Source organism: Camarhynchus parvulus, chromosome 2 (assembly GCF_901933205.1).
Source record: "Camarhynchus parvulus chromosome 2, STF_HiC, whole genome shotgun sequence".
Lineage (NCBI taxonomy): Eukaryota > Metazoa > Chordata > Aves > Passeriformes > Thraupidae > Camarhynchus > Camarhynchus parvulus.
In genome coordinates this window covers 22,641,592-22,666,169 of record NC_044572.1, presented here as the reverse complement: position 1 = coordinate 22,666,169, position 24,578 = coordinate 22,641,592, and the positions used below count along the sequence as shown (strand labels likewise).

Here is a 24,578-nt window from a genome sequence, read left to right as displayed (position 1 = left end):
ATTTGTTTTCTCAATACACCTATTCTGCAAAATTGACTAATCTTCTCCGTGTTTTTATCTACAGTTATTGAAGTATTGATTGTAGAACCATGAAGGTATTTTCTTGTTAAATGCTCTCCCTCTAAGATATGAACATTCAGAGCTTGATATTTAAGCCTTTAAAATAAAATCTGACAATATATTTCTCTTCACTAACAATTTCCAGATTACTCATGCTTATATCAAAAATTTTTAGATACTTTCTGCAAAATATTGCTGCTTAACAGTCTCACTATTGTTTATGCAAGTACCTAAATAATTGTTTCAGCCCACTTCATCTTGCATTCCCAGATGTCTCCTTCCATATCTTTCTGAAGTTTAAGATAATGTGGGAAAAATCCTAGTCCAGCACTCTGAGACAATCTCCTTGCTTCCTATTACGTTCCTTGCTTCTCCATCACATCAAACATGAACTTCCTCTCTTCTTTTTCAATTTGCTGCCACCTTAGTTGTCATTATTATTCATGTCAGAGAGCCCAAAACAGAATCTCTTGCCTTCATACAAATTTGAAAACAGCACCTCATGTTTATTCTTTTTCATTTTTCTTCACATGTAAGAGTAACTTATAGGCAACAAAGAAATTATCCCCCTTAAATCCTCCTTAGCTGTGATGCTTACATAGAAATAATCCAGTTAGGTCAAAAACAATTTATTGGCTAGACTGAGGATTCCCCCATGTTTTGTCAAAACTCAACATCTAAATATGCTGTTAGGTGTGAATTAGATCTTAACAAAGGCTTTTTATTTTCTCACACTTCAATTAACTGATAGAAATGAGAACAAAATGGCTTCTGCAGATGCAACAAGTGGTGTATCTGCAGGCAGTCAGGGACGTGCTACTGATAAAGGACACCTCAATGGATGTATCAAAGGTTGCACAGATGTGCTCAACAATGAAAGGAGCAGGTCTTGACCTCAGCAAGGTTATCATGAATGGCTGTCTCACGACAGGTACATGTCACACAGCAGAGGGCCCATCTTGCCCACAATTTTCAGAGTAATCTGCAGATCTGAATCTCATTCTGGCCAAGTGTTGTCTAAGGCTATGTCAGAATGGGAAGCGGTGATTTGCAGAAGATACAGATTCTTTCTTATGTACTTGGAGCTTGTCAACATAAACATTATTAAAGAAAGTGTAAGCAGCAGCATGTATACAGCCACTTACCTATTTGTGAAAATAAAACAGTGTTATTAAGGATTACTTACTGTTGTATGGAGTTTTGGAATATCAGTAGAATGTTCTGGTTCATTGTGAAGCTTTGCCTTAGATCTGGAAGCCTCTATTAATGTTTTCTGATGCATTTTTGCTTTCTAAAGATAGTCAGAAAAAAGGTAAAATTGTTTTAATCTACATTAATTGTGTCATTTGCACTCATTTGAAAATATACAAACAACGTGACAAAATAAATCAGGTTATAATTCTATTTGCCTTTAATTGTAAGTACCCTCCCCCCGGTTTTTGACACTTTGTTGTACTGAACACCCAAAGCCACAATAAATGGCCGCGGCACTGCAAGGGTAGGAAGGGAATCCCTGCTTGCTGTGACCTGCGGGCTGTGCTCTGTGCAATGCAGCCCTTGGTGCTGTGAGCCTTCATGGCCACAAGAGCACACTGCTGCCTCAGCTTTCACCCCACCCACGGCACACAGCCGCCTCTCCAGGCAGAGCCAGCTCTACTGAGGCATCTCAACACAATCTCAATACACCCCAGGTGAATGACTTCACATTTTCATTTCCTGAAATTCATGAGCTTTTGGTCAGCCCATCCATCCAGCTTCTGAATAGCAACCCAATCTCCCAGCATATGGATTACTTCCTCCAGTTCAGTGTCACAGAACTGCAGAATCACAGAATGATTTGGGTTGGAAAGGACCTTAAAGTTTATCTAGTTCCAACTCCCATGCCATGGGCAGGGACACCAGACACCAGACCAGGTTGCTCAGAGCCCCATGCAACCTGGCCTTAAACAGTTCCTGGAATGAGGCATTCACACGTTGAACTTGATGAGGATGGATACTGATTCAATATCTAAGTCACTAACAAAAATATTAAATCAACACTATATTATCAACCCTATAATTAACTCAGAGGAATATCACTCAAAACTGACCACTAGTTAAACTTCAATCACTGACCGCTGTCCTTTAGAGCCCATCAGTCCAGCCAGTTTTTCCCATAACTTGCAGTCAACCTGTATGAAATCTACTCCATGTATTCCCATTTTGACTACAAATGCTACACAGGACCATGCTGAAAACTTTGCTAAAGCCAAGGGAATGGGCATCCCCTTCCTCTTTTTCCAGAATAAATAATTTTATCACAGAAGGCAACTGTGCTGGCAAGGCATGATTTGTCCTTGGTAAATTCATGACAGTCTATACCAACCTCCTTCCTCCCCATGTGCCTAGAACTGCTTCCTAGTGACTCAGTTAAAACTAATGAGTCTGTAGTTCTTCTGTCCCTTTGTAATTTCTAATTCTAGCATACATCTTTCCACAGGCCAGGAAGATGCTTGCGCAGAAAGAAAATTGTTCTCCTTCGCAAGTCCTTTGGGAAATGAAGAAAAATTAAATTTATCTGCCAAAGCTTTTCTTTAAAGTCTGATTTCATTCATTTTCCAATTTAGTCTGGTTGCCAAACCAGGACCCTAATATTTTTATGTTGTTTTGGGAAAGTGACAATATTGTTAGAAGAAACTGCTTTCATCATATTTCCCATCTTGAAAGATGTTTGCTGTACTAAAAAAAAAGATAATGAAGAATTAGAAAAAATAAAAAAGAGTAAGAATGAACAGACTCATAGTTTCAACAGTTTTAGAAGAAATACACATATATACACCCACTCCTCAATTGCAAGTGACAGTGCTGATCCCCAATTTATGGTTGTAGTCAGAAGAATCAAAGATTGTATAACTTTTCCAATACATCTTATGGTTACTTCTTCTATGTCTCTGTGAATATAAAATTTACTATCACTTCTACTTGAATATTCTTGTAATTCATTGAGAAATGTGTTTGGAACTTCACAATTATTAAAACGACATAATTGTAAATTTTTTGCTCCATGAGGTTTCTTACCTTCAATGCCTCATAATTTGATGTCCGAGCCAAGAAATTTTCCCAAGACTTATTTATATTTTCTCTCTGTATTTGGGAAGCTTGGATCTGTAACAGAAATGAGATTTACAGCATGTAACACAATGCTGGTATCAGATCTCTTCTGATTTCATTGCTTGTGCCATTTGAAAAGAATGTTCAGCTCTGCCCCTTTGGCTACCTTAGCTCATCCCTCTCACCTGAGATTGGACAATAATGTAGTAAAGTACTTGCCCTTTAAAAACTGCACTTATGCATTGCCCTTATAAACAAAGAGGTTTTTGTGCAAACTAATTTTCCTCTTTTCCAACATGTATGTTGGATGAGGCCCGGCTCTTTCAGGAATACTTTCTGTATATTCTTACTCTCAAATGTTGAGTAAAAGTGATAGAATTAGTTCAGGTGACAAAAGTGCTGTCATCATAACGCAGGACAATCCCTCAAAAACACTAGCATGAGATTTCATACTGGATCAAATGATCTTATTTCTCAGAAAGCAGGAGAGGGTGAGACAACAGATGAGCAAAACCATGAAATGTCTGCCTTATAGCCAAAGTTGGAAAATGTCTATACTTTCTCATTCTCAGCATGCTGGGAAGCAGGGCTTTCCCTGCTTTCTGAAGTAATAAAGGCCCCTGAATATTCAGCAAGGGAGCTTATAACAGAGACTTGTATTTCTTTTTAAGAAGCAGGTGTAGTTGCAATAGGTACCTTGTACTGTCATCTGCTACAGATGAACACGAGTGCAACTCTACAGGAAAATAATGTTAATTTCTCATTACCCCATTGCTGATGCATCACTGATGATACTGCTTCATTTTTTCATGTTACTCTCTAAATACTGTGAAATTTATAGAAGCTGGGAGGACTGAGGTTAACCTAATTTAATTTAAAGTTAAAATTTGGCTGCTGAGACAGATTTAAACTTTTCAAGCAGTGTTCAGGTACAGGATTCTCAACATTATATAATAAGAAAATCTGCGTAAGAATGGGAAAAAAAGCTTAAGTGGGCTTTCCTTATTTAAATACTCCTTTGTCTTACTTCCTTGTAAGATTTTTTCTCTTCCTTGATTTCCTGGCGGTGTTGTCTTTCAAGCGCTTCAGTCTGCAGACCACGAACCATTCTTCCAGTATTTTCTGACAGCTCTGAAATAAGTTTCAAGGCTCTCTCATCTGACGTAACAGGCCTGAATTCTTCTTTTATTTCTGCAGATATTTCACTCCAAACCTCTCCAATCTGTGTGTGAAACATACACCATATTCAGTCTTTATCGCATTCTTCAGTTCCAATTATTCAAAATAAAACAGAGCAACCATATTCTCCTTATTTTTGTTTGACTTCTTAAAATTTTTACGCAGGGTTAGACTGCACTACTACTATGCCAGATTCAGTCATGATAAGCCTCCCTAAGCCTTCCCGAGACCAAACTTGATTCAAAGAGGGGCAACAAGAATGCGATAACTACAGAAATTCTGAAGGAATAGCTTCAAGATACCAATTTACAAGAGCAAAGTCCTGAGTCCTACTTCCTACTTCTTAAAATCTCAAATTGCAGATATTAGAGCAAACTGCAACTAAAGCTATCAACAGAAGCTGGAATTATCAACCAAAGACTGAGTCTTGCTATTTCCTGAGCACTGCAAGCTCTCACACACTTTGTTCCTAAGCATAAATTTATCATAAACTAAAGCATCTTCTGAGCAAGACAGCTCTCACAAAGCTTGTTACCCTGCTGCAGTCCCTATAGGCACACTATTCTTAACTTTATGATGGATGGATGGATGGATGGATGGATGGATGGATGGATGGATGGATGGATGGATGGATGGATACTGCACGTGGGGACAAAGATAGCAAAGCACAGAGGAATCTTTATAAAAATGTGGTTTTAATCTAATTTTTAATAGTGTCCCCTTAAACTGACCTTACTGTGCAAGGACACAAGGACACAGTCCTACTGTCCAGTCCTTCCCCAATTTCTTACTCCTGGCACATTCCTGTCTTGATCTGGCAAACAGTTAAAACTATTTTTTTCTGAGTTATTTTTAACTAGCATTAGTTTCTAGTCTTATTTGCTGCATGGTCACAAACATTTGTAGCAATATGAATCAAGAAGCTGGGAATTGATGCAAGGCTGGAGGTGGGATCGTTTCTTTTGCTGGTGAATACTGGCTTTCACTAGGTGAAATTATAGGTGACTTGTGACATAGGGGACAGCTTTTGAAGGGTTATTTGTTTGTTGTGTCCTGAGATAAACTTGCTATTTTTGGGAAGGCACATACAATTGTATTATTTGCTTGAACTATACTCACTTTAAAGTCAATATAATGTTGTATAATAGCAAGTGTAACAACGTCCTTAGCAGATAAGCCAGGTAAATTTTCAAAACCTAAAAGAATATTAATCACATCAGTATGATGAATTGATCTTAAAATATAATACTCTAAAAACCTTATTTGTCATATAAACACATATAAAATCTTCATCATACATACACCAGTCAGTCACTTTTGATCCTGAGAATTTTTTGCTGATAAAAATCCCCTGTTTCTCTATAATACACTCTCTCTGTACTAAAATCTTTACTTATGAATGGCTCTGTCAGCCCTCCAATCATTTGGATGTTACACTTTTCTGGTAAGGGTTTGATTTCTATTAAAGCAGACAAACAGCTGAGTCTACTGATCACAGGTTCTAGAGCAGCACTTCAGCACATAAAGAGTTTGCTTTAACTGTGAAGTAGCCAACAGGAAAATTATACTAGTGCTGTGTTCCAAAGCTGTGAAATGAGGGTGTCCCTCCATCTTGTAGATTATTGTCTTCAGCATAATGCCTTGAGCATCGTGACTCCATCTTTACAAAATGTTCCCAGTATGTGGAAAAGAATAAGGTAGGGAAGTATGGTCACTGAGACTATGTTTCACTGTTTTTTTGCACACTGAAGGATAATGGCACTTAATTAAAAAAAAGGTAAATATAGTCTATCAAATATCAAGTCTTTCTGAACTTCATCATATCATCTGTGCGGTAACTGGAAAAATAGCATCTGCCTAGAGTATAATTACATCATATTTTGAAGCTAAGAAATACTGTAAATAAAGACCATTTAGCACCACTGCTTTTCTAGATTACAGGCTGTTATGGAGCAACCCAGGAAGTTGCTGATAAAAGACTTTAAAATATGTCCATATGTTATTGTCAAATTTCATATAATTTCACAGGAGACAGTACAATGTACATAACTAACATGGAGGGTTATCTGTGAATATAGAAGAAAGCTGAAAGAAAATCTTGTGCCTTTTTATTTTAGTAAAGAATCCAGCTGTGATCCAACATTTAATATAATTAACACTATTAAAATTAGTAAGAGCCTGGAGCTCCTACAACAGAGGAGCAAGTAGCTATAGATTATTAGAGAAACTAAGGATGTTTTCAAACCAGCTCATTCTCTAGGTAAAGCAGAGAACTGGCAAGCAATCTCAGAACAATTACTGATTATCTTTGAACCTGCAGAAGACAGACATAAAAACAAAAATAAGCCTAAAAAAACCTGAAAAACCCTGAAACAAATAATTAGATAATGTTTATGCAGCTAAATGTTAACAGAAAAAAATTAATATCCAACATGAATTATGAAAACTAAGACCCAACTTTTGTCTACAGACAGAAAAAAAAATCTCATGGATGTGGAAGAATTTATCACTTATCTTTAGTTCAGTCTAGGTTTTAAGACAAGGGTATAATGAGTATTTGTATTCAGTGCACAAACAATGAAAAATTAAGAGGGACTGCCACACTTTCAAAGAAAATATTAAAATGCAAATTAATCTTGCTACTCTGAAAAACTATCTAAAAACACAGAATTTAATTCAGTAACGACAAATAGAAAATTCTAACTGTAGGAACAGCCACCTGTACAACATTGTAAGTTGAATGAGCAAACAATATCATGCCACTAGGAATACAGCTACTGTTACACTTATGTCTGAATGTTTATTTACAAGATGTGTAGAGTAACATAACTCTGTATGGCTGTGAGTCTTCTGCTGGATTACTGTGTTCAGCTTTGGCACACTACAGACCAAGAAGAATTTGATTCAATTGGAAAGACTACAGAAAAAACAAGAATAACTAGACATTATGTTAGAAAATGCAATCAATGAGTAATATCTTTCTCAATCTAGAGAAATAAATGTACAAGTGCTAAAATATGTGAAAGAGATATTGTGTGTAGAAAAATCAATTGCAGAGAATTTCAAGCAAATTTTAGGTTTAGTCCTAAGAAAATTCTTCCTGGTGGTAGGGGCAGCAAAGTAGTGGGGAAGTCTTGAAATGCTAATAAAGAGGGACTTTAAAAAAAAACAACATAAAGACCAAGCATCTATCAATTAGAGAGTACTGATGCTGAATCACGTTTCCTTTGACTTTTTTTTTTTATAGTAACTTTATTGATAAGTTCAGTTTAATGACAAATATGACACTAACAAGGCAACTCATTTGTCTTACCTAGCTTGCAAAATAATGAGTAAATTTTTGCCCGTACGCTCTCTGAAATTTCCATGACAGAAAAACTGGGACAACAGGCAGGCACTGGAATGACCTTTTGCTGTTTCTGGAACCTGGTAATAAGAGGTCTCTTTGTGTCTAATATAAAAACACAAAACCAGAGTAGAAGAATGAAGTAGTAGTATGTTCCCAACCTTAGAGGAAATCCATCTTACTTTGTGGACACCATGTAAATAATTTTTATTGTTTGGCCAAGAGTTGAACATAATCTGGGTCAGGAAATTTTAATCAGCATGACTAAAAACTTGTGAGAACAGCACTCACTTCTTTTTACAACATAGAACAAAATAAAATGTCTTTTGTAGAAGAAATTAAGCAGTTTAACTGTCTAGCATTAGAAAAGCTGGTCATTGTTCTGTTCAATACTTGGTCCATTCCCAGCTGATCTAGAAAATGCCATATAGGGGCCAGAATAAAATGAAAATAAATGAATAACTAAAATGAAATAAAAAATAAATGAAACTGAAGATATTTTAGGTTTGGTAAGAAATATAAAGTTATAAATGCTGTTATTTACTGTCATCAGAATTCAGACTACAAGAGCAAAGAATGTCATTATTTTACTGGACTGCTCACAGTTCCACATGCATCACAAAACTTACCAACAATCTTTCCATATCGATCACGTTTGACTCCCAAATCCTGCTCCTCCTGTCTCCATAAATGTACTAGAACGTTAGCTGCTGTTTGATCTCTCTTCCCTCGCCAGATACTCATGTGCAAAACGGTTTTAGGGTTGTCAGAAAATTCAATCAAGATTCCAAGAATTATATTGCACAGGTTGTTGTCCTCTACCTTTATCAAGGATAAAGTAAAGAAAGTTTTAAACTGTTCAAAACACATTGATGTCTTCTTTCTGAGAAATTGTGTACTATGTAATCAAGTAACTGCAAGCTTTTAATCACTAGTATTTGCACAAAATTAGCGTATAAGCTTGTACATCCTTAAAGTTTCTGTCATCCTGCTATGCAAAGTTCCATAAATCAAGGAACATGAGGATAGGATCATGTAAGATGCATTCCTGTGTGTACAATTACACAGTAGTTTTTGTGTACATGGCTCCAGGATCATATGCTGGAGAATACACTGCTACCAAGGTTTATTGTTGTAAGTAACAGAACTCTGAAGGCAGAGGCTGAGCAGTACCTCACAGCACACCTTCTGTTTTGTGGCCAGATCTTTTGGCAGCAGCTGAGAGGAGGCAAGGGCTTCAAACTGAGGAAGGGTCATTTTAGATTAAATATTGGGAAAAAATTCCTTCCTTTGAGGCTGATGAGGGACTGGAACAGCTTGCCCAGAGAAGCTGTGGATATCCCAACCCTGAAGGCTGGATAGGAGAGGCTGGAGGTGGCTTTGAACAACCTGCTCTAGTGGAAGGTGGCCCTGCCCATGGCCAGGGGAGTTGGAACTGGGTGATGTTTAAGGCCCCTTCCAACCCCGGCCATTCTATGATTCTGTTATTCTGAGGGTCTGCAGCCTTGCACTACAAGAACATCAGGGGCTGACAGCACAACCAGTGTGAATGAGGAGTGAATGACACAAGGAAGGTGCATTTTTATTTCCTAAGAGTTGAGATGTCTGTGCCAGCTCCATGTCTAAGATCCACAGAAGTAGCTATACACACAAGATATATGTACAAGGTAACTTCAAACATAAAAACTGTTAAAGCCATCAAGTGCTCTTACTAACTTCAATATGAAGAACTGAAATGCTTTTCTAAAGAGAGATGTCATCCAAACTGAGAGCAAAGTTTGGGTTTTCTTTTCAAAAATAGTATAATTTTGTTAAATTAAAACCTCTCTTTGTCAAATACGTATTAAAAAAAAGAAAAAAGATACAGAGAAAACCTATACAATAATTTCTGAGTAGTATCTGGGTATCTCTCAGGCAGTTAAACATACTTGCAGTTTTTTTGTTTGTGTTGGTTTTTGTTTGGTTTTTTTTTTGGTTTTGTTTGGTTGGGTTTTTTGTATTATACCAGTCTTAGAAGATACTGCAACAAAAATAACAAAATTTGCCATATTGTTTTCCTATTCTTTCATTCTACAAAACCAGTAATAAAAATACCTACTGCCAACAAATCCAGAAGGAGAAAAACGCCCTTTTTTTCAATAAAAGATTCCTCTGCAATGCTACATCCAATGACACAGGACCTTAAACAGAAATAATATCACTTATGTAGAAAATTTTTTATGATTCTGAACATTCTACAATCATCTGATTTATTTTACTGAATTTCATACCATTTGATATGCAATATTCAGGGAATAGAAAAATCATGTTTCACGTGCCTTTCATTTACACCTATAACTAAATATACCCTGCTTGACTGCTCTTTTGTCTCCTGCAGGTGGCACACCTTCCTTGAAGCAGCCTGACAAATTTGGCAGGCTCTCAACGAATTGGAATATGCATTTGAACTGAAACTAACTCAGTAAACGAGTTTAAAATTTAACCAGGTTATGTCCCTAATCTGGTTTATTGTAGGGCTGCATGAATATTTCTGCCAGCAAAAACAAGGGGGTGAGTCAAGCCATACTTTTTTTGGCAACAGTTTGCTTCTCCCAGATTCAAATGATCATAAAGCCAGCATTCATGTTGCTGTTGCTTCTTTATTTCCTCTGCTATGGTCATTAACAGAGAAACTAGAGATCTTTGGTATCAGTATTTTTTCCCAGCAAACACATTTGATTTTTAATGTATTTATCAAACTCTGCCTTAAAACAAAGTTTTTATTTTCCTCCTATGTACTGGCAATCTTTAAAATATTTCTAGCCCAATATAGCCAGTTTACAGACAATTCTTATGTTTACATAGTTTTTTGCTAATATGGGTCTATTCTTGCCTGCTGTTTACCTCTCTAAACTTATTTACAGACTTTAACCATATGCCTCTCTTAGAAAGTCTTGAGTAACTCTGCATGTCAGGAGTCACTCTGTGTGGGGAGTGAGGTTGTCACACTGAATCCATATTTAGAAAATCTTACATGCAGTGTATTCCATTTCTTTTGCATAATTTTTAATTAGTCAAATTTTATGAAGAATTTTTATACATTATAAACAGAAGAAAGGCCTACATATGCAAAGAAAGGTCATAGCATTGCAGAAAAAATACAAGACTTGACATTTTTCCACGTTACTGCTGCTAAAATACTTCACTAACCACAAGCAGTCCAGCGCACTGAGGAGGAGACAATTGTGGCCCATTCCACTACATAACCTCGTTGGATCCGTCGTTAAGTATGAGACGAGAATACCAATTCCTTCACAGCTGAATAGTTCCTGTTGAAATGTTAATTAAAGCAATGTTTCTTAAGCCATATTTACTAAATTTAAACATGTAAGAAAATATAATGGAAAATGGGAAATGTAAATATTTATATAGCAATAAATTTGGTCCACTTGTTAGAGCAGGAGGTACACATAGGAAAAAAGATTTTCAGTTTTTCCAAAGTTCTAATTAATTTCTTAATACACTTTCATTAATCAATTTCAAAATAATGTAAATTAATAATCAAATAGGTTCAACGCTTGCTAGCGGATTTCTGACTGTTTTTATGTTTTAGCTGGGTCAAGAAACATGACTCATTAACAATGAACTACAATTGACACCTGCTTTTCAATTAAAACACAAAAAAGCAGTCTCCCTTATAAGAAAATATAATATGTTTTGACACTTTCTGCACAGTATAAGATACATACCTTTCTGTCGTTATCATCTTCACAGAGAACAGACAAAATAAATAATATGTCAGCTTGGATTTCCAGTAGAGCAATACTTTCTTTTTCTTTAGCCTTGTCTGCTGCATACTTTAGGATGTCTGTAAATGGATATATTTTATACATATGTATGCCCCTATACACATGTCAAAATTCTATTACAGCTGCTGCTTTTTACAAAACTCAAATTTATATGAAAGGATTTTTAAAGTAAGTTCAGTTTTATCTCCTGTGTTTCAATAATAGCTTCCACAAGTGGTGCACTCTGATGCTGCAGTTTCATGGCCTTTACTCTTGGTGACAGAGTTAATGACAGCAGCTTGCACTGACTTCTCCCTTGTTCAGACTCTGTGCTGCCCCTTAGATTGTGCCAGTGTAAGGAATTCAGGGAACTGATATGAATTAAAGAACTCTTAGAAAAAGACAACAAACTGTTTGCTTCACCCACAGCTTCACAAATGTTTGAATTGACAGTGGAAATGTGGGAAAGAAATGAAATACCACCATGGCTGACAAAGTCAGCCTTGGAACCACTATGTGGAAGAGGGCATTCATATAAAAAATTCCCCTAGAGTAAAAGTTACTTGATTCTGATATGTAAGGTATAGTAATAATTTTTCTTTCACTAAAAGCTGTAGGTTTCCACAGAGTTTTCACTGGAGTTGAACTGAGGTTATAAAATAATTAATTTCTAGGCTTTTTATTAGAACATAGTCTTTGAATTCCAAAGGATCTTTCCTGTTTTGTTTCCTTCAGAGTTCTGAAAACTTTCTGATATGGTAAGAAAAGAACTTAAACCAGCTTGTTTTGGAACTTAAAACCAAATTTAACAGTAGGTATGTGTTACTGAACAAGAAGTGCTCTAAAATCGCAGGAGCAGTGATTAACCAGTTTTAATCTGTTTTTTTTCTTCATGTTGTTCATATAAAGGTAACTTGTTATTATTTTTATTCTATGCTAAAGAGGAGTTGTGGAAAGCAACACCCTGATAGACCTAGGTGGAAAAATACTCATGGGCTGGAGTTTCTGGGGACTGCCCCAACAAAAACAAGATCTACCAAATGTAGTAACATAAAGTGAGAAGGGGCAGCATTTTGCTCTGAAATTAAACATCTAGACTTTTAAAACTGTCTGTTTTGCTTAACTCATTCAGTGTGTATTGAAATGAAAAAAAAATTAACATCAAATCAGTTACAGCTTGGATTAATTGGTTGAGGTTTTTTTAGTTTTTCAGCTGTTGAAGGACACGCTAAAAACACAGGACACAAAAACACATGAACATTCTCAGTGTCAACAGAAATGTACTAATTAAAGAAGAGCAATACAAATTGTGCTTTACCCAGTAGCTGGCTAATTGCTCCCTGGTCACACAAATTACTGCTCACAGCATCATCATAAAGGGCCACAACAGATCTCAGAGCTCGGAGGCTGTAGCGCATTTGCGCGAGTTTGGTGCCACGACCACCTGTTCCATGGAAACTGTTACCTCGACCAAAGAAAGCATCTGTGGAGCAATCACAACCAATACTGGTTTTGGCACACAATCTATGTTCAGAATAATGTGCTCAGGAAAAATAAAACAAAACAAAACAAAACAAACCCCAAAAAACCCAAAACACAACAACAACCCCCAAACCCCACTGAAGTTAGAAATTATTCTTGTTTAAAACCATGTAGTAAATAAGCCTTTTTGTTTAGAACTATACTTTTTACATGCATAAGAAAGGTAACTTTTTGGTGAACATTTAAAATTATTACACACTTTTTACCCTTACTAGGTTCATGAGCAGTTTTACAAACTCAAAATATGTTAAGTTTGGTATGACATTTAATATCCACCTTTTGATCTCCATTCAACCCAATAAAAAATTTCTTACGAAATTTCTTAGGAAAGCTAGGAAGACATACCAATTTTATGATGAAAAATACCTATCCTTAGAAATCTGGGCAGTAAAACTGAGTGCACTTAGTTCTATTTTTGCTTAGCCCACACTCTTATCTGATGCCCAGAAGCCAGCTGCAGTCTGGAACCTGTCTCACCATGTACGACTCTGAGTTAACATGTCCTGTCTCATGGCAGGAATTCCTGCTTGGACTTCTTGCCACAAGGGAAGAGCCTGGCTCACTTAAAACACAGACAGTAGAGGTGTTTGTCTGAAGGAATATCAATACAATGGTACACAGGGAGAGGGGTACCAGCTCATCCTTTAGTAGGAAAAAAAAGGTTGGTTGTTTTTTTGAAATATATGCTTCCTTGGTGGCCTATGAAAAAGAATCATTCTGACATCATGAGTTTTACATTTTCCCTTCCTGTCAAAGAACGTAGGTTCAGCTGAACTGTTTTGAGTTTACTTGTGTGTGAAAGCCATGAGTACCCACTGACCTTGGCTTATACACCATTCTAGAAACACAAGGAGAAGAGTATTCGCTTGGCAGGACAAATATTTGTCTACTAACATAGGAGCCACTGAAGCTAAAACAGCAAGTGCATGAAGCTGTAATTCTTCATATTGGGCAGCAGACCAGTCAGGAAATCCAGACCTTTGATTTTGTTTTACATAATAAAGCAAAGCTGGGATCACATGATTTTCACTGAGGAGCTGCAGAGTCCAGACAAAGAAAAAGAGAGACAGCTTATAGGTTTCACATGCAAATAAGAAAAATCTAAAGGGTGAGTCAACTTTATCTGTCCTACAATAACAAAATTAATTTTTAATTCAGAAAATATGTAATGAACACTACAAGTACAGGCAAACTCTTTTTATATTCTGTAGCTTTCCCAGAGATTGTGGTTTGCTAAATTTTATTATATTCTTCAGGTGTATTTCAACAATGCTCTGCAGTCACTTGTCAGCAATTTCCCTAGCATGGTCTAAGTTTGTAACTTTCTAAAATAGAAATTGTACGCTACTTTTCAACAGCAGGGCTTGGTCTGAAGCTATGTATTAAGTCTTGATTTGGAGAACAGAGAATTTCAGTGTACTGTACTATGGTAGATGGAAAGATAAGTAATATTCTTGTGATTCTTTTTTCTTTTTTTTTTAATTATTATTTCTGTTCTGTTACAACTTACCTGTGCAGCAGATGGGTCTTTAGATAAGATTCCTATTATATTAAATAGTAACTTCTTCATCTCAAAATCCTCGTAGGAGTAGGTAAGTTTAAAACCTTTTACCAAAGGATTGTGAAGTTTAACTATGATGGAAATGGTAGATAAGTTACAAAAAAAATCATAATTAAAAGCAAAAATTGTGTAATTATGCACTATGGAATCTCTTACCTTCAGTACATGTTGCAAGTACTATTAAGATCTTTGCAAATCCACTTTCCTAATAGGCATTCAAAAAACACACATTAATTAAATTGCAGTGAAATTAAGACTTATGATTTAATTTTGGCTTGACTTTTTTCTTCAGAAAACAGAATTTAATGTATCCTATGTCAGAATAAACAGAATTTTATCAAAGAATTGAACAACCATTTGGACATTATACAACAATAACTAACTACAGTCCTAAGGGTACAATTAGTTAAACCCATGTTTCATTCAGTACAAGTCTGAACTTCTGTGGGGAAGTCCCAAACATTTGTATTCACTACTATAATCTCACACAAAAAATATTCTCAGTGCTTTTAGAGCTGTTTTTTTAAAATGCATTTGGTCATGATTTACATCAGGGTCATCAGTACGTATGAAAACTGCATGTATGGGCAAGAAGAATTTACCAATACCACATATGAAAAGTTCAGAAATAAAATCTTGTAAATCACAGCTCCTAGAGAGCTAACAGAAGGAAAATAATGTCTAATATAACTATGGATAGGACCAAAGCCAGGAGGTGTCTATGCAGCACATTAGAGGCAAAGGAGAGTTGTTTCTGAGGTAAGCAATTAGCAAACAGGTTTTTTTTCTAACACAAAGATAATAATATCATGATGAACTTTACATAAATTTTACAGTGTGCTTGTGATGAGAAAACTGATTTGTGAACTATATAAAATATAAGACTAACTTTTCTGAAGTTGCTTGGATAGTATATTAAGAAGAAAAGGGAACATTCTGAAGCAAATTGCTATAGTATTATCTGTAAGGCAGAATTAAATAGTAATGTTAATGTTTTTCCACCTTATATTTATACCTTGTAAAATCTCTAGGTAGGCTGAGAGTAAAAAACCTAAATTAAATTGTTTTAATATTTTCTTTGCATAGAAACAATTTTTCTTCCTTTTAGTATAAGGAATTAAAAATACATATCTGGGTTCCTTACTTTGTAGGAATACAATGCCCTGTTTCTACAGCCAGATAAACAGTTTGAATGTTTTAGATATTCAATATGTTGCTGCAATTGTATAACAGATATTTCATACTAGTTGGTGTTAAATGAAAAGCTTGAATGAAAAGTCTGTAATCTTCATTTAGTAATACAGCCAATTGGTGAACTTCTCTTCAAAAGGAAAGTAATATATTCCTGAACAGCTAATTAATCCACAGGGATCTGACTGCTTAATTATTCAGTATGTATGTCCCAACTTCATTTGAACCTGTAAATCTCAAATGTAAAACAAGAGACTAAAGCAATATTAACATCTATATAAAGTTAATTTCTCTGCAAGTTTCTCATAAAAATTCTGGAATGTTACAAAAAAATGAGTCATCTACATTTCAGGCAAGTCATGGTAGTGCATTACGTGACGTAGTCTTTAAAAAGAATTTATGTGCCTCTTATTAACTGGACCTAATTATTTTCTCAGAATCTTAGAGCTCCTGAGCTGATTTTTGCACACCCTTCTTGTTCCCAGTTATGAGGCACACATTGGAATTGAGTCATCTGAATATAGCTTACATCTTCAAACAAAAAATGAGATTTAGCGCAAAACTTTTTAGGAGAATGGCATATTCAGGAATCTATACAAGAATACAAGAATTAATATTAAATTAATGTTAAAGTGATTTTCTAAGAATTAAATAAGGTTGATAGTATTCTGGGCTAATTACCTACAGATTTTAAGTCTCTTTGAGGCAAAGACAACTACAGAAAGAAAAAATGTTTTCTTGCTCAGCAAATTCAAGAAAGAAAAAAGCACTGGAGACACAGGAGAAATAAATGTTAGAACCCAAATGGGGAAGAATACCAAGCTTATAAAAGCAAAGAAGAAGCTATTAGTGTCTGGAATACAACTCTAAATACTTACAATCATAGGTACTGCAGGGCTTTCAGTTAGTAAGGTGGCAATCACCAAGAGATCATTCCGTAGCTGATGATCGCAGTGCCGGAAGCCAAACACAAGCTCTACAAATGCCTCTTTCAAAGCACTTAAAAGAAATGCATTTTACCTTTTCCTTTGATATTCTAATGTTGGACAGCTCTACATGTATGAATCCTCATTCAGCATCATACTTTTCAAAGCCTTAGGGTTTAACTACAAGAGAAATAGCTTAAAACTTAATTATGAAGTGGATTCCTTTGCGTACGACTAGACATCCCATTTATTTGTAGATGCAAGATGCATGTATTAAAAATTGCATTTTCCACTGTTTGTGTTATAACTAATTAATACAAAGACACAGTATTTACTCACATGTGGAACTGGACATTGCTGAATGATTATTGAGAAGGAGTAGTCTAATCTTAAATAGTCTAACTCACTAAGGAAGAACCTGTTATTTACTCCAGCAGAGGATCTAGAAATAAACCTTGTATATCATAGCATAGAAATTCCTTGTAATTTTGTAACATCAGCACTTCAACAGTGAAGGAATACCGGCCTGTTAAGCCTAACGTGGGAGCTTCAAAATGCTGCACTTAACTCTTCTATTGTACAAAGCAATAGATAGAGCTATTCCTCCTGCACTATGCAGCAGTGCACCTTGTTCTTGCCCTGTAACAGCAACTACTATCTTAATACTGAAATCTTAATGAGGATGTAATCAGAGATCCATTTGCATTTCCCTCAGTTAACTTCAAACAAAATACTACACAACAGAATGCTCCAGATGTCTCCACAATGACAAAATTAATTCATTAAATGCTCCCTGTACTTACTGTACACATTCCAAGCTTCTGAGCTGATTAACAACTTCTTCTTTTGAGGCTTTTTCTAGCAGGTTCCATAGGATCTCTGAGGAACGGAACAGCAGCTGTCCTGAGGGATCAGCACCATTTAGACACAAACAAAGCCTGCTGGCTCCTCCGACGTTCACCATTTGTGCACAACTTTCTCCTGAAATTATGTAAATCAGAGTAATTAATTCTCTATAGGTCAGTAATTGTTTCAGGCATGTTCAGAGAACAAATGATTTAAGATCAATGGTAATAAGCTTATCGAAAGAACAGTTTGTACTAACCAGAGGTGGAAAGATGCTGGAGAGCTTTAAGTACCCACAACTTCTCAGTAAGTTGATTTTCAACTAATGTTAGTGACAAAACAAGGATTTCTGCTAATCCTCCTATTTCAGCCATCCGGATTTTATAGTTTGGACTTGTTGGCTGGTAACCTGTACATACAGTAGCTTTAATTAAAATGCAGTAAATTGCAGTAAAATTAAATGCAGTAAAACCCCAGAATTTTGATTACTTCATAAATTGTTCATACTTTTTAAAGAAAGGATTGAAAATCAAGTATCATATTTCAAGCAGTTAAGAAAAACAATCCAATACTCAAGAGCTGCTTTTCTTATATTTGAATAGTGCCTATAAAACATCCAACTGACTCACCCTCAAGCAGACTTTAATGCTATAGAAACAAATTACTTGCTTAGAATTTAGACAATGAAAGCAAAAGCAGGGCTATAGAAGTGAAAAACTTTCTTCAGTCATCAGTAACCTAGTTCTCTTCAGTAGCCTGTTGACTAGAGAATTATTGCATTCTATCATCATATTACTTAAAATAGGTGAATCCAAACTTTGATTTACAAGCTTGACTTTCTATTGTGTCTGTGTTTTTACTTTTGTCCATGCATATGCAAATCTGTATTTCATTACTAAATTATGGTGAAGGTGAAGCATTGAGAAAATAAATTCATATTTATGCTTATGTTATGATAACTCATGAGAGCAAAGTTTATTTTAAGCAGCTTAAATATACATACATGTGCATATATACACACTATATATATATATCAAATTTCATAAAGTACAAGATTGATAAATACAGATAATGCACATGGTGAAATGAGGTTTAACTAAGCACACACTCTGACAGGCTCCAAGTTGATATTACTTTACAGATAAGAGAACTCTGCAGGGTCAGACTTTGGCAAGATGTACATATATTCTTAGAGATTAACTATTTGACTTAAAAAATCAGACTGAAACACATTCTTCATTTCAAGATAACATATTCTATTTTCTACATTGGAAGAAGAAAAACAAAATTGTTCAATAACATTCATTTATCCTGATGGAATTATTTACAGACACAGAACTAAATGCACACATGGCTACGTGCAGGATTTGAGTCTTGTTTGTGAGGTAAAAACAGATTTGAATGCTTTCCCATTTCTAGAATTTTGAAAGGGTTGTAGTAGCAGCAGCTTCTTTAGGCCTCCTAAAACAGATGAAAACTTGTAAAAGGGCACAGGATTAGTACCCCACTGCAGGAACACAGCAGGGAGCACAGTGACATCAAGCATGCCCCTTGACCTGCACTCCCAAGCCACACTGTGGCAATATTCACTTGAGGTTGGCTGCCTATTAACAGTGCAGTCTCAGAGTGCCCCTCTGGGAGGGATCCATGACTCACTTCACCTGACCACAGTCTCTGGCACCATCCTAAGAGTCAAAGGAATTATATAATAGTGGATTCTGATCATGCCTGAGTTCATGCATAGCCTAGTTCTGCAGAGATCAGTCACAGCATTTATTCAAACCTACGCTCAAAGGTGTCCATATAATATGAACTCAATCAAATTTAAACAGATTCAGATCTATCCCTCACAACACAAGTGAAAGCAGAGCTGCTTCTCTCCAGGCTACATATAAAAACCTGAAAACGACATTTCCCTTCTTATAATTCTGATCCTAACTGCTTTTTTTCCCCTCCATTACCCACATTTCAGAAATCTTGTATCACTTCACATTTTCTGGATGCTATTTAATGATAATTTTAAGTGTAATAATTAATTCCTTGTACATTGATGAACTTATTTCAGATTTAGAATATGCACCTCTATAAAAGCATGTTAATTATATATTTGCCAATGTTATATATTTAATATATGAGATACAGTGACCATAGTTATAAAGAAATATTAATTGATAGCTAATTAAAAGAGGCATTTCAAAGTAGTTGGGATCATTAAAAAATAAAAATACCCTGCTTTACCTGAAAGTAGTTTTCCTGGTAGCTCCATATTAAAAAAATTAACAACACTCTTACAGATTTGTATTCTAACCTGAGAGCTTTGAATGCTCATCAAGTAACCTGTCAGAAAGAGAAATAAATGTAATTAACAGACTTTATAATTTTTTAGAATGTACTCTTAACACAGTATTCTTCTTTTTACAGCACTTAGTATTACCTACAAATTTGTAATTTCATGCAAAGTTTCATTATAAAATATTCAAGAGGCAGAGACTCCCACACTGGAGAGGACAAAGGCATCTTAGAGGAGTAGCCTAAGTTTAATCAAAAAGTTACCTTCTCTGTTTTATGGCTACAGGCACTTACAAGGCACTGGATGGTATTCCAGAAGTTGGGGAATTCTGAGGAAAACTACTAAGCTACTACACTAAGCTGTTATCATCACTACCATGCCATTAGAAACTCTTCTAAGCAGATATGATATGAAATAAAGGGAGCATAGAAGCAGGAAGGATACATGTTCCTGGCATCCCAGGTTTCAGTGTTTACAGTGACACCCCCATTTCTCAGATCAAAATGAAATGGAACAGGCTAGATACATGTTTACTTCTTCATGCGCACTAATAACATTTTCTCATGTAGCTTTTGATTCTGCTAGCCAATCTTCAGGCTAGCTGCAGAGCAAAGTAAAAACTGTTTCTAATATGAAAAAATACAGAGGATTGAATGAATAATTTAAAGAAATTATCTACATTTACTAAGGAGTAACAATAAATTAAAATCATGCTAATAATACAGTTGATTTTATTGTGGCATAATAATAATTTTACTGTGGCGTATCAGGTTACACTCACCCAGTTGTGTAATGGATTGTGAAACTTCAACGGAATAGTTTGCTTCATCAGATGATTTCCTTTTTTGAAATGGTAACCTGCAAAATGAAATTTTAAAATATTATAACTATGTAATAGTTAATTAAGCCACCAGAAAAATTCAGTAGCTCTTCTCTTCTTCCTTGATAATTTTTTCAGATAAGGACACATTTTCTAGGATGAATGCACTCTGCAATGCTGATTCCACACTGAAAGCTTAATAATCTGCAATTACATGTTGGAAATTAGTGGTACATGTTCATAGATAATATTTTAATAATTCAAATATGATGCAACAAGACATGCTGAATAAACAAATGTCATTTAAATGTGGAAGACTAAATCCTACAACCTAGGCACTATCAGGCTATTACAGAGCTGGGCTATGTACAGACATGTGCAGAGGTGGAAAAAAGGGATCTTATCTATTGACAAGACCTCTTGAAATGGATAAAAGTAAACCAAATAAACTGACTCCAAACAGCACAACAACAAATTTATTTTTAAAAATGGGATATTAATAAATACTCAATAACATATTCAAAATACTCTGATAGACATAAACATTTAAGTGCTAAAAACTGTCTGACAGTAAACATTACAATATTATGCTAAGGTCTCTACAGTACATACTGTGGAAGCAGCTTTCCAGTAAGTTTACCTCTGTAAACACTGCCAGAGGAAAAGAAAGGAAAGAACAAACAATGGAATAAATGCTGGGAGAGGCAGGGGAGGGAGAAAAAAGACATTGGAAAAAAAGAAAGTGCGAAGAAGACAGGTAAACAGAAGCAGTTACAAAAGAGTGGAATATTTTACTGGAGAAATTAATGTATCTGAACCTGAATCCTAAAAAAAAACCAAAACAGCCCCTGCCTCTGCTTAAAGGCTTCTCTGTCATATGAAGTAGTAGTGAATTGTGGTGGAATTTCCACAGTACAGAAATTAAAGCAAAACCCAAGGGTGCAATTTTCCAAAATATATTCATTGCAGAAACCACAATTAGCGCTGAACTGCTCTAAAAGAGGAAAAGTCTCACAGATCCATTTTATTGACTTTATACACTCATTCTCAGTTTTGTCATGCTTCTAGCAAACACCAGACAATTAAACTCCGTGATGTACCTCCTCATTCCCCACTGTGTAGCAGCAAAGAAAAGCAGTACATCTCAGGGTGCTTAGGAAACTAGAAGATTCAGCTGAGAAGTTCTGTGTTTATTAAACCTAACAGTTGAGAGGAAGCTATGTAAAAATTTATCTGAATATCTCTTTTACTATGCCACTAGTTTTCTATCTGGTGGTTTGGGGTTTTTTTTCCTTATTCTCCTGAAATGAAATTAAATACAGGAGTAACTGTAGCTACTAGCATACCATAAATAACTGACTGAATTATTGAGGAGGAGAAAACTACTGACAAATGTAGATAACACCTAAATTCTATTCTACAGATTACTTAAAATATAGTATGACAACAAAGATGCCCAAAAGTTCATGCAATACATGTTTAAAGTAAATATAAATCCTAAATCCTGTTGACCTGCATTCTCTCCTGTAATGTGGCTTGTCATTTTGTAATGCTTACCTTTTGCAATGCTTACCTTTGTGTCCCCCTAAGTTTTTAAACTCACTTAAGAGCTTGTCTGAAGCGGCAAAACACATCTCAGTAGCACTCAGCTGCTGAATTCTTTGAGGCCAGCAGTCCCAGATTGACTTAGGCAATAAGAGACCATGGGGAGCCTCACTTCCAAGCAAGCTGGGGCCCAATACAACACAGTTTTGAATTATGTAACATCTAACTGCACAGATACTGAACTGTTAAAATAGGTTCTTCATCCATGTCACCAGAAACTGGACACAAGTAAAAGATAATTGATGAAAAGGAAGGATGATCCAACGGATACCTTGCAGCTACAGGTGCTTTGTAGATAAATGCTGTATGGATATGCCAGTTTCCTTAGAAAATGTATAAACCTGTTAATAAGCAGTATTTAAATCTCTAAAAGAGGTGCTGAGGTACTTACCCAAACAGTTTAATAAGTTCACATAAAGGCTCAGTGAAAGCTTCTTGTTCATACATTTTGTCTGCACACAGGTTAAGAACTTCAGTAATTTGTGCAACATCCTTAAGGGGCTTTTAATGTGAAATTAAGGAAATAAAATCATCTGTACCACTATAAATCAGCAGAAAAAGCTGAAAACCGTGCTCATCACACTTCAAAGACACAGCCAACAAAAAAGAAGACCAATATTTACAGAGTTAGGTGTTTTAAAAGAAGTATGTGAGTCAATACTTAAGCTTTTCGAAGCAGCCTTACTTTTACATAAGTACAACTTTTGCAAATCTGATTTAGGTGTCTTCCCAGCTGAACTCACTGGAAGCTCAGCACAAAATTTCTAAAAATGGAGGATGAAAAGCTTTTACATCACGATGCCAGATTTGCCTATCTAAATTCTGAGACAGCCTTGTGATATTTAAATTATTTTCTCCTCTAGTCCCAAGTGACTAACTGAAATTTGAAAATCTGGACCCAAATACATATGGAGATTATTTAATTTAAGGGTAGAGGCACAAAATCAAAGCTGAATTAAGACTGAGAAGTTACTACCAATCCACTGTCTCACAGAAAGTGCCTTGAAGTACACAACTCAGTTGTAATGTGATGCCTTAAATCACTGTGCAGTTATCTGAACTGTATGAAATTAATAACATTTTTCCACATATCAACACACTCCTTAGTACTTCTCATTATTGGAACCTTTCAGTTTGTACTGTAAATATGAAAAAAGGTTTCAGATAAATTAGTCTGACTTCATCTTTCTTTAAAATGTCTCCTTACTGGAAGTCTCTTTTATCTTGCTATTTTATCTTCTGCTTTTTAAGTAGTGGCAATTATTATGCTTTTCTATTCTGAGTTTAAAGTACACCAGTTACATTTTGAACACTTTCAGCCACTGTACTATTGAATTTTGTGACAAATGAATCTAATATCCAAGAATCTTGCCAACCTGCCAACCTTGGCTGTGTGCACACAAGGAAGGCAGTGATGAGAATGTACATCCCTATTCTCCCCAGGGAAGCACAGTACAGCATCAAATACTTTACTGAAAAGTCAGACTATTACCATACATAAAACACCATGACTTTAGAATTCTAAGGTGGCAAAAAGGATACAAATCCATTTTCAAAATGCTTGACTACCTTCTTCAGAGTTTTTAGCTGCTCTTTTTCCAAATCTTTCTTAAATAAAAGAATGAAAAACAGGTTTTAATTGCAGTTTGCCCAAGAACCTTAAATGATTATGTTTATGCCCCTTTTAAGTTTAAATGAAAGTGGAAACCAGATTTGAAAGTTTACAAGACACAACATAGTTCTCAAAGTTCTTTGAAGCAGGATTAACTCCATGATGAAGCCTCATTTCTAAGTATGAAGTCTGTTCTCTTGTAACTGAAGAGGCTTTCAAAAACTCCTGTTCAAACGTGTTGACTCCTTCTCTTAAATTCTTTGTGATTCTTTGTAAAGCAGCTAAGAAAACCAAACCTATCTTACACACAACATAAATGTGTAAGCATGTAGGTCTAGGTGGCTCAGAGGGCTCTGCACCACTAGGAAACAGCCTTCAAATTCAAAGCTGAAAACAACTGAAGTGAGGATATGTCAGGCCGTGTCAGTGATGTGCAGCTTTCATTTCAGCTCTCCTGAGCACCTGCAACTTGAGGCAGGCCAGGAAGTTGTTTCAGGACTCTACAAGCCCAGAATCTTACAGGCATTTTATCATATCTACATATCGTATCTACAGAAGCAGTAAACAATAACATCTGGCACTTTTTTCTTCAGTCAGTAAGTTTATTATATCAGCTCTGTATTAAAAAAGGGGAAGAGGGGAAGATATAACTACTACTCTGTGGGACATTAATTTAAAATGTGCTAGGTTTCATCAGGTCCTTGTTTAAGAGCATAAATTATCCATATTTTGGATCAAAATTA

General features: G+C 35.6%; 1 protein-coding gene across 6 annotated transcripts in view; it reads right to left on the bottom strand.

Annotated features, from left to right (window-relative positions):
- CFAP69 (cilia and flagella associated protein 69) overlaps positions 1 to 24,578 on the bottom strand; it is a 36,672-nt gene that overhangs the window by 10,532 nt on the left and 1,562 nt on the right. For 5 of the 6 annotated variants that reach the window (XM_030943932.1, XM_030943933.1, XM_030943934.1 and 2 more), the window contains exons 3-22: positions 23,766 to 23,831; positions 22,615 to 22,724; positions 20,580 to 20,656; positions 19,747 to 19,845; positions 17,768 to 17,917; positions 17,466 to 17,643; positions 16,615 to 16,735; positions 14,702 to 14,750; positions 14,495 to 14,616; positions 13,805 to 14,021; positions 12,761 to 12,925; positions 11,404 to 11,522; positions 10,865 to 10,983; positions 9,774 to 9,855; positions 8,305 to 8,497; positions 7,643 to 7,780; positions 5,449 to 5,525; positions 4,178 to 4,372; positions 3,118 to 3,204; positions 1,247 to 1,351 (exon numbers count right to left, since the gene is read on the bottom strand). In XM_030943932.1, coding sequence (XP_030799792.1) covers positions 1,247 to 1,351; positions 3,118 to 3,204; positions 4,178 to 4,372; positions 5,449 to 5,525; positions 7,643 to 7,780; positions 8,305 to 8,497; positions 9,774 to 9,855; positions 10,865 to 10,983; positions 11,404 to 11,522; positions 12,761 to 12,925; positions 13,805 to 14,021; positions 14,495 to 14,616; positions 14,702 to 14,750; positions 16,615 to 16,735; positions 17,466 to 17,643; positions 17,768 to 17,917; positions 19,747 to 19,845; positions 20,580 to 20,656; positions 22,615 to 22,724; positions 23,766 to 23,831 — 2,469 coding nt within the window. Of the gene's footprint in view, positions 1 to 1,246; positions 1,352 to 3,117; positions 3,205 to 4,177; positions 4,373 to 5,448; positions 5,526 to 7,642; positions 7,781 to 8,304; positions 8,498 to 9,773; positions 9,856 to 10,864; positions 10,984 to 11,403; positions 11,523 to 12,760; positions 12,926 to 13,804; positions 14,022 to 14,494; positions 14,617 to 14,701; positions 14,751 to 16,614; positions 16,736 to 17,465; positions 17,644 to 17,767; positions 17,918 to 19,746; positions 19,846 to 20,579; positions 20,657 to 22,614; positions 22,725 to 23,765; positions 23,832 to 24,578 lie in introns of those variants that run through there. The other variant, XM_030943935.1, reaches the window with a different exon arrangement.